Source organism: Phalacrocorax carbo, chromosome Z (genome assembly GCF_963921805.1).
Source record: "Phalacrocorax carbo chromosome Z, bPhaCar2.1, whole genome shotgun sequence".
Taxonomy (NCBI): domain Eukaryota; kingdom Metazoa; phylum Chordata; class Aves; order Suliformes; family Phalacrocoracidae; genus Phalacrocorax; species Phalacrocorax carbo.
Genome location: NC_087548.1, coordinates 69,333,128 through 69,343,003, shown reverse-complemented (window position 1 = coordinate 69,343,003; position 9,876 = coordinate 69,333,128). Strand labels below are relative to the sequence as shown.

The window sequence follows — 9,876 nt, the reverse complement described above, 5'->3', positions numbered from 1 at the left end:
ACCCCACCGCCATCCCGCCATCACCCCTGCCGCCCTCACCCGCGGCGGCCGCGCAGCGGCTGCCCCGGCACCGGAGCCCCGCCGCGGGGCCGGCCCCTGGGGGCGCACCCGTCCTCTCCGCTGGCTCTCCAGCAGGGCGGCCGGTAACACCGCATAGCAGCATGCAAAACCGCTCGGCCTTAGCAGAGAGCGTGAGAGGAAGCTGCGAGCTGCTGCGGGCTAGCCCGGGCTGTGTTCGGGTTCATGCCCCTGGGAGGGTTTTGGGTCGCCTTCACTTAGCACGACTAAGCGTAAACCGGAGTTTTCTGTCAGATCGGTGGAACTTGTTTCAACGCGTTTTCTGCAAAGCAAAAAAGGCCAGGACCTCTTCGTTGAATAAACCACAAGACCCCAGCAGTGCCGGCGGTGGGGCCTTCTGGACATCTCCAGCCAAACCCTCATCAGAGCAAGGCTGTTGCCAGCAGTAGGCAAAGTCAGCTGTGGTTTTGTCCTGCTAAGCCTTAAAAGCTGCCCAGCATGGGGATCTCCACCTCTCTGGTGCCCTGTCCCAGAGCCGGCCCACATTCCTGAGGAAGGATTTTCCTCATGTCTGTCATCCAGGCCGTAGAAAAGCCTGGGCAAGCAAGCAGGTCTGGGCACCATCCAGTGTCCCTCAAAGTTACATGTTTTTCTTACAAGGGGCGAGTCCATAAGCCTGGAAAGAAACCTACTTGGAGCTGCCCTATAACCCTGTCTCAGCCAGCAGCCACGATAGCGGGAGGGTTTAGTGTTGTCCTTTGGTAAGAGAAGCAACAGTCAGGAAGCCAGTACTGACCTCGCTGTTGCCCTGGGCACCGCAGGCACCTTGCTCACTGCTGACTGGAGTGGGGTCAGTGGGCATCAGTGGCTCATGGGGTAAGTAAGAGCAACTGCTGACCTGGCAAAATCCTGCTGGCGGTCTGGCAGACTTGCATGTATCTGGTTATCCCCATGAGCCTCAGAGTGCTTCACAGACACCGGGTGACACTCAAGTGGTTTTCAAGTGCAATAAATAACTCCTGCCAGTAGGCCTTAATGCTACTATTTAATGTTACTGTTTATTTAGTCTCATGAAAGCAAAACCGCTGCAAGGAGAAGTGAATCTACGTTCTTCTCATTGGTTAAAAATACTTCCCACACACACATACACACCGCTCCCACTTCCCTCAGCCTTTGTGCTCTGCTGATTTCAGCAGCCTCCAGTGCTACTTGGTGGGCTGCAGAAGTGCTGGTCTGTGGAGCTGGGCTCTTGTCCAACATGTCTGGATGCTCCTTCATTCAATGGCTGCTTACAGGTACTTTTCCAGATTAATATGCTGTCTGTGGTCTTTGAAGAAGTGTACCATGTCCCCTCCTTTGACCTCCAACTACACTGCTGTTTCTTACTCTCAAGACTGGCACTCTTCTGTGAGATCAGATGCTGCATGTGGCTCTTTCTCACGGTTTGTGTTAAGTTTGGACCAGCTGGACCTCACCAGTCCAATGTTTTGTCATCTGATCCCACAGACTAGAGCTGTTCAATGCTACGCATAAGCAAGTGAACACACTTTTTTATTACTGGCTGTGGTGAAAACCAGCAGGGCATGGGCTCGGTTTGTGATGCCGTGCTGAGAGAGCAGAAACAGGGAAGAAAATTCCCAGGAAATATGGCTGTGGCCTTTAGCGGGAGAGTCCATACTCACCTTTAAAAAATGAAATGGTCAGCAATCTCTGGGAGCAATCCTGAAACTGGACAAATCTACCTTGCTGTAGGACAAAGGAGTTTCCTTTTGCTGGCAGGACAAGGAGCTGACTTCAGGTCTTTTGCCCTTCCCAAGAAGCTTCCACTAACCACCTGAAAGCTCCTTTGGAAGATGGGCATCACTTTTGCAATGAGGAAGCTCAAGAAGAAAGAGTTATCCTTCAGTCAAGGTGCATGACCAGAGATGTCTGCTTTCTGTTCACTTACATGTTTCTCAGTTCTTTCTGACACCTTCTGCAAGTCAGTCCAATAATCACCTTGTGCTTTGGTTAAACCTGCTGTTGTGAGCATCATGATGACAATGCAGTCCCAGCCCAGCTAGCTCAGAGCTCTGTCTATACAGCCCAGGCACAAAGCCTCATCCCCTCCCTTATGCCAGCATGGTGGCTTGGTTTACCCCATGCTAAGCACTTACTGGGGAAAAAGGAAGTCCACGGTGTTCTGCTGTTTTATCTGCTGCACTGAGGATTTGGACACCTATCCCTTGTGTGGGAGCACCTGGGAAAAGGAAGGTCAACACCATCCTTAAGCTGCAGAGGACCTGCAGGGCCTTTGTGGACCACAGATGCATTCAGAGCATGTCTTGAAGTCCAGAGGTCTGAACAGGCAGAGGCAAACCCAAGGGAGAGGAGAAGCAGGTGCTTTGGGATTGGGGTGAGCTACAGCCACAGCTACAGCCACTTCTACCCAGCTACACTGACTCCAGCCAGCAGTTGAAGCAGGGAAAAAAGACATGCAATGGATGCATCCCTGAACCTGCTACACCTCCAAGGTCCAGCACACAGCCTGGCTTTGTTGGAAGATCTGATCTACTCCAGATTAATGCCACCTTGGCCCTGTCCCCTCTGCTGGTGGCAGTGTCAGCAGGCAGGAGGACTCATCTGTGTACTCACCCCGTTTTGCACTCTCACAAATGACTGTCACTAGGAAGTTTTTGAACCACCAAAGAAATAATAGGCTTTACTCACTGCCACATCGGATCATTTACCCACAGTAGTAGAGGGAGGAGAGAGACAGCCAAAGGCGTGGTCTGGATCCAGAAAGTCTGGTGAAACAGCTAGGAAGTGGTGATGGCTGAACACTGCCCTGGTTACACAGGGATAAGTTTCCCCTCCCCTGTATAGCCAAAGGAAAATCTCTGGTCACCTGCATCTGTGCTTTTTTGTTATTTTGCATACAAAGGAGAAGAACAAATCAGTCTTGTGAGGAGACCTCAGGGTGAGCAGAGAGGAAGAATGGAGACTATCATTGTCTCTGTAAAACCCATCTGGAGTCAGAGAGGGAGCTAAGGATTAAAATCAGTGGGTACTTCCCCTCCTTTTTCTGTTGTGCCCCCTCATGCCACAGGAGAGAGTAGACTGTGGGCTCTGGGCTTGGGCTGCAGAAGGTACTGTGTACCCCTGTTCCTGGGATACTGTGAATCTCTGGCACCTGCTGGTATGCAAAGGCCCTGGGAGGAGCAGCAGAACAGGAGTTAAAATATTGGTGCTAGTGCAGCAAGCTGGGAGACTGAGAACAGCCTTGAGATCCAGGGAAGGCAACAGATAGCAGCAAGGAACTGGCAGGTGCTGGGTGAAGCGGTGATGACACCAAGGCCACACTACAGATAAAGTCACTTGGCAGATGTGGAGCAAGAGTGACGTGATCTCAACTGGCTTGGCCTCCTGCCACCCATGCCCAGCCAGATGGAAAGCCTGCAAACAGCAACACTGTCACCTGGGAGACAAAGGCGTTATGAGGCCTCACGATGCAGCGAGAGATCCCGCACAGGCATCGTGGACATGGGCGGGTGGGTGCCAGTGAGTGGGGGTGGGGAAGTGCAAAGGCAGGGGCAATGCTGCGAGGGAACAAGCATGAGACCGATTTTAGAAGCAGAAATCTAAGTGCTTGTCACTGCCATCTCTAGCAGAGTTTCTCTGCCTTGCTGGCAGTGAGACAAAGTCTCTGGCTATGCAGGCAAGCCTGGGACCTTTATACCTGCCTCTCCTGCCCTTCTTGCAGGGCTGCAGCTGGTGGGAGTGTGGGGAAGAGGCAACAGAGTCAGGATCCTTGCTCCTAGGAGAAGCCAGAAGGAAGTCCAAGGGCAGACCCAGACACAGGGACATAGAAGGGTGCCTAAGAAAATATATTTGCATGTGCCAGAGAGTGACAGCTGCTGTGTCCTCAGGACCCAGCGTGCTGGTGGCAGGGCCCTCCAGGCCTTGCCCACCAAATCTTGTGCATGGCAGGGCTTGGTCAGGGCTTCTGCAGCTTTGTACACAGCCCACCAAGGATGGAGATCTGCCACCTCCCTGCTGGTCTGGGTTGCTGACCCTCCAGGGTAAGGTTTCCTTCCTAACTACCAACCCGAATATCTCCGGACTACAGTTTGTGCCTGTTGCTTTTTATTCTGTCATCTTTAATGGGCTCAAGCGGCATCAGGGGATGTTTAGATTGGATATGAGGAAAACTTTCCTCACTGAAAGAGTGGTCAGGCATTGGAACAGGCTGCCCAGAGAGGCGGTGGAGTCACCATCCCTGGAGGTATTTAAAACACATGTAGACAAGGCAATTCAGGGCATGGTTTAGGAGACGTGGTAGTGTTGCGTTGACAGTTGGACTTGATGATTCTAGAGGACTTTTCCAACCTTAATGTAGCTAATGCAGTTAAATATTTACTTTAGTTGAGGGATTTCAAAAGTGGAATAATAATAAAAGCCAAAGGTTATTGAACTGTGTAAACTCTTTGAAGAAGGAATATAAAACATGTGCATCCGCTTCAGCAGAGTGAAGAAATGGTTCTGCAAGAGAAACCTGAATCAGTCATCTTCCTTCTTCCCATAACCCAGTCACAGCCCTGCTGAATTGGGTAGAAGGACCTCCCAAGGGCAAGGATGTAAGCAGCCTCATGCAGGGCCCGTACCCCTCTGGCCACAGGGGATACTTACCAAGCCATTCCCTCCTGTCTCAGCCGCTAAGGCCAGCATGTACCTTCCTATGCCTCAGGTAGGACTGTGGGGAAGAAATGTCCTGAGCACAGTCATGGTCAGCTCCTCAGCAAATGCAGATGTACATGCTGTGAGTGTCTGGAGCTCTATTCTAGCCCACTGGTGGTCTCTGTAGGACAACTACCCCCCTGCCACCCCTTGGGCACACAGCACCTGCTCTAAGGGTAAAGGGGGCCCTCTGTCATTTCTGGCCCAGGCTTTATCTTGGCAAGTCTGTCCCAAAGGAGTCTTTCATCAACATTGGTCTTCAGCTATGATGCCAGCTTTCTACCCAGTGGTCCTCTTTTCTATCCTTCACCAACTGATTTTGATTCACCAGAGGAAGGTGGGAACAGATGTGGAAAATTCAGCTCCTCAGAAAGAGGTGGCAAGGATGCTCACACAGAAAGACTGATGTCAAGCATCCAGTCCTGTAGGCAAAGTAGCTGGCATCTTCTGGGGTGGTGATCCTTGCTGAGAAGTCCTTCACTGAAGAGCTGGCATGTCTTACCACTGCCAATCCTCTCTGAACACTCTGTACCCTTCCTTGCTGTATTGCTGTATGTGCCAGCTGTGTGTATTTAAATGGGGTATCCATGCGCACAGCCTCTTTCCGTCACACTGAATTTGATGATAAAGATCATTTTGCTGTGTTGACCTTAGCTGCAACCATTTATGTGACGAAGCTGGTGAGTGCAGCAAGGTATTAAACCACCCATGATGATGGGTAGGGGAGCACAGGCAGTGGCTGCACCTGTGGCTCCCTGCTCCCACACAGCTGAACTTCATTCCCTCCAGCCCCTCTGCACCCCCAGCCTGTTCCATCCCACCGAGTGACAGCAGCAGGATGGCAGGCCTCGTGTGTTTGGGTTCTCCCTCCTGGGGTGCTGCCCAGTGCATCAGGCAGCTGATTATCCACATGGCTGGGTGTCATGGGATTATGCTCAGGCCACAGCACAGCCACCCAAATCAGCCTGAATTTCCTGGTTTTTTCATGTGAAGTGGCACTGGGGTGGCTTATCAGTTGCATGAGCGCCCAAGTGATCTCTCTGGGTACAGAGTCCAGCTGTTCCCAGTGCAAATCAAATGCTGCTCAAGATGCTGCTTTTCCCAGCACTGCTGAGATAAGCCAGTGCTCTCCCCTATAAAGGCAGCCATAAGCAGAGCAAGGTGCATGAATGCATGCACCTGAACTAACCATGCTTGGGAAGGAGCTGGTGGCAGTGGCACTGGTGACTCTCATCGCTGCCGGCGGTAAGCCTGCTCTGCTGCTGGCAGCCAGCTCTTTGGTGGTGGGTTGGGAACCACAGAGGGACTAAAAGTGGGTGGGAGGGCAGAAAGACCCAGAAACTCTGGTTTGGAGAGGAGGTCAGGAGGACAAGCAAACACAGTGGCAGCGTGGTACGGAAGGACTGGAGCAAATACACCACACCTTATTAGCAATTCAGGGCAAGGGTTATGGGCTGGTTCATCTGCCACATTGCACTTGGGAGAGGGATGGGATAGGGAACAACCTATGATGTGAACAGGAACTAGGATATGGGAGGACAGCACGTACACTGGGGTGGCAGCTACTGTTGTTCCTGCCTCCATGAAGACCTGCAAGCCTTTGCAAAAGGAGTACATGCTTAGCATATTTAGGTGGGAATCAGCTGTTTGTGGGTTCTGGAAAACTGGTGCTACCTAGGTTCACATTGTGGTGGTCCTGCAGCAGCCTGTGTGTGAGCCCTCATGCTCCCAGGACATCCATGCACCACACAGATGGGCTGTGAACTCTTGCTACTGCTCTGCCAGACTGCAGAAAAGGAACCCACTGAATGCAGCTCTCCCTAGGGATGGCTGTTGTTCAGCTGTGCAGCAGCACTCTCAGCCCTCTGAAGATAACCCATGTCCCTGTGCAGCCCTGCATGGGTTGACACTTCCTGGGATGTGTTGGATGCTCTGTGGAGCTCCTGATCCAGAGACTGTGAGAGAGGGCTATTGGGAGAGGGATTAGGGGATGGGAACAGGCATTCCCTGTTTTGTCCCAGCCGGCCCAGCTGTGGATGGAGGCTGCGTACTGTGCTTCTGGGAAGGTGGGGGTTGGCATGCAGCAAACTGATCCCCCCGTCACGAAACCCATACAGCTGATCCAGGTCCTGAGTGGGCCCTGCACAACCCTGCCTTCCCTTTGGTTTGGACGTGACCCTCTGTCAATGCTTCGGAGTCCTGCCACTGGTCACAGGTGTGCCATGCTCATGGGTCTCTGCTCTGTTTCAGGGGCAGAGCTGAATGAAGGCAATGGCCTAAGAAGGGTAAGAGGTTTCTGGTTTTCCTTGTTCACGGCTTGAAATAGGATTTAGTGCCTGGCATGTCTGGGAAAAGGCTGTTCCCACTAATCATCCTCAGCCTCATGGCTACTGGTGCTCCAGCATGAAAACCACAACAAAGCCCGGGTTGCGAGTCCCACTGAGGGATGCAGTGGCCTCTGCTCCCTGTATCTTGTATCTTGCTCTGTTTGCACACCCTGCCCTTTCTGCAGCAGAGGGAACCGGGTTGCCAGTGGCATTCACTCCTGCCCAGGTGCTGTGGGAGGAAGAGATGGGTGCTGCTGGCACTAAAACATGCGCTGCGGTTTCTCCTTTCCAGCCAGTCTGTGGAGACATGGTCGAGCTGCAGGCCTGCCCACTCCTGCACTTGCCTGTCTGTGGCACTGACGGGAACACCTACGCCAATGAATGCCAGCTCTGTGTGCAGCAAATGTAAGCTCATGCCTTGACAGGGACCTCCAGGGTCTAATTTTGGCAGTCTGAAACTGGGTGCTTGTGAAATACCATCATTCAGGCTCTCCCGTGCCTGGGGAAAGCTATGGCAGACAGGAAGAACACGTGTTCCTGCTAACAAATTGGAAGAGGGCTTTTTAATGTCAGCTGAGCCAGCTGCTGGGCTGTGAACCCTGTGAGCTTCACCTTCCTGCACGGGTAGTGCCTGTGGATAAGTGCAGGCATGCCCCCAGCCCTTGCCTCCAGGTTCCTGCCCCATCCTTCGCACCACGTTTAGTGACTACTGTGCAGCTGCAGGCTGAGGGATTTAGCTCATTTTGTTGTCAGGGGGCTAATCCCACAGAAGACCTGAATATTAATTCATCCATTGGATCAGCTTGCTAAATCAGACCACCCTGTGGCTGCATGATCTAAAAAGGTGAGGTCAGGAGTCCATGGCAAGGAGACCCTCCAACACAAGCGCCTGCAAGCTGGCAACAAACCAGGTGCTCTGTAGAGGACAGGAGAAGGTCCCACTGTCTGTTCTGCCTGCAGTTAGAGAAGGGAGAGTTGAACTTAGATGGGCGAAAAGATCGACTAGGCATCTAGTCTGGAAAAGTCAAATAGCACCACTAAGTCGTTCAAGGGGAACTCTGTGAATGCAGATGTCCAGTTATGTGCCTTATGGCTTTTTTGGCAGAACTTCAAACCAAAGGTACCACCATAAACTTAAGGACTAGGGCAACTGGGACCTCATGAGAAGTGCAAGGGTTGCTTTGGGGCAGTGATTTTATCCAGGTTGGGAAGTGACTGTCTGAGCAGGTGTTCCTGCTAGGAAGGGACTGATGGTGAAGATAATGTTGAACACAGGTCAGCAATGCTCTTGCACAGCAAATAACACAACCTATATGCTGGGCTGCAGGAAGAGACGGATGACCAGCTTGCCAAGGGAAGCTGCAAGGACGTGTGGAGGAGCTGCGTTTGGCTAGTCTTGGAAGGGGAGGCTTGGGGGGATCTAGCAGCAGCCTACAGTTGCAAACAGGATAGAGTCACACTCTTCTTGGTGGTAGCAGATGATGCAACACAGGGCAATAGCCACAAGCAGCAGCACCAGAGGGTGCAGGTTGGACATAGGGGAAACCTTTCCCCAGCAGGGTGGTGCACCAGGGAGGTAGCAGGGGGGTCTCCATTCCTGGGGTGGTGGTAGGTCTTAGACAGAGCCATGGCCACAATAATCTCACACTGGGGACAGCCCTGCTGTGAGCAGGTCAGGCTGGAGACTCACCGCCAGTGCTGCATGCCTGGAGAGGGGACATCTGTGGGCCAGGATGGCTTGCAGTCACCTTAGCTTTTTAGACAGGAGAATTAGCAAGCCAATTTTATAATAGTCATCTCTGTCCCATGAGCTAGACGGGAGCCAAAGGATGACTCGAGTATGTTTTTTGAGCTCTTACTCTTTTTTCCTATATTATTCCAGGAAAACCAGACAAGATATCCGGATTTTGAAAGACGGGGAGTGTCAAGATATCTGAGCTTTCTAGTAGCTTTTCTGAGCCTAAAAACAGGTGATTAATTGAGCCTGTGTGCTCTGTGTTGATTGCACATTTAAGTTAGCAATGGTAAATAATAAAATGACATACACAATCGTATTTCAACAGCACTCTTTTATGCAAGACTGAGGGAAAACAGCACAAGCCATTTCCCACAAAAGGCTGATAAAAGCATACAGTCAAAACATTCATTTGAAATCCACATCACAAAACAGGGCTCTGCACTGTGAGTATTATTTCGCCCACCTTCCTTTGAGAAAGGTCATGTGGGAGTAGCAAGAAATACACAGATCCCAGTGAAGAAGGTGCTGGACAAATGCAGGGGTTTTTTCTGTAGGAGGCAATTTAATGAAGGGAAAGTAAAGTTTCTTCAGTGTGGGAGAAGACAACTCCCTGGATCCCTAGAAAACATCACCGTTTCCAGAGCTGATGTAAATTGAAAATAGTAGCATCTGCACTTCTCATATTATTCAGCTTTTTATCCAAGAGCCTTTCACAACAGGAATCAGACCCGATAACACATGGAAGCATGGAAACCGCCTGAGTCGAGACTCTGAATACAGGGGTCACTGGATCTCTCCTCAAGTACTTGAGAGCAACCTCCAAACTGAACTAATTACCCAGAAATACTCTCCAGGAACTGCAGGTTCCCAGCCAGTTGCCAAATTTCAGGTCTAGGTTGCTCCTGGTGTCAGGGCCATGTTTGGGACTGTCCAACCAAGGTAACAGTGTAAGTGTGCATCAGCAGTCCTTGGGGGTCCCTTCAACACAACTCACCTTCCACAAAATATCTGTAACGAGGCTGTACAACTAGGATATTCTCTCTGTGCTCGCAGTGATGGAGATCAGAGGGCACTGGC

At 51.5% G+C, this 9,876-nt stretch overlaps 1 protein-coding gene across 1 annotated transcript; it reads left to right on the top strand.

Annotated features, from left to right (window-relative positions):
* Positions 1–5,808: 5,808 nt before the first annotated feature.
* Positions 5,809–9,102, top strand: SPINK4 (serine peptidase inhibitor Kazal type 4). The gene is made up of 4 exons (XM_064438572.1): positions 5,809–5,979; positions 6,985–7,019; positions 7,354–7,466; positions 8,944–9,102. The coding sequence occupies exons 1-4, from the start codon at positions 5,904–5,906 to the stop codon at positions 8,996–8,998; spliced, it is 279 nt and encodes a 92-aa protein (XP_064294642.1). The 5' UTR covers positions 5,809–5,903; the 3' UTR covers positions 8,999–9,102.
* The last annotated feature ends 774 nt before the right edge of the window (positions 9,103–9,876 follow it).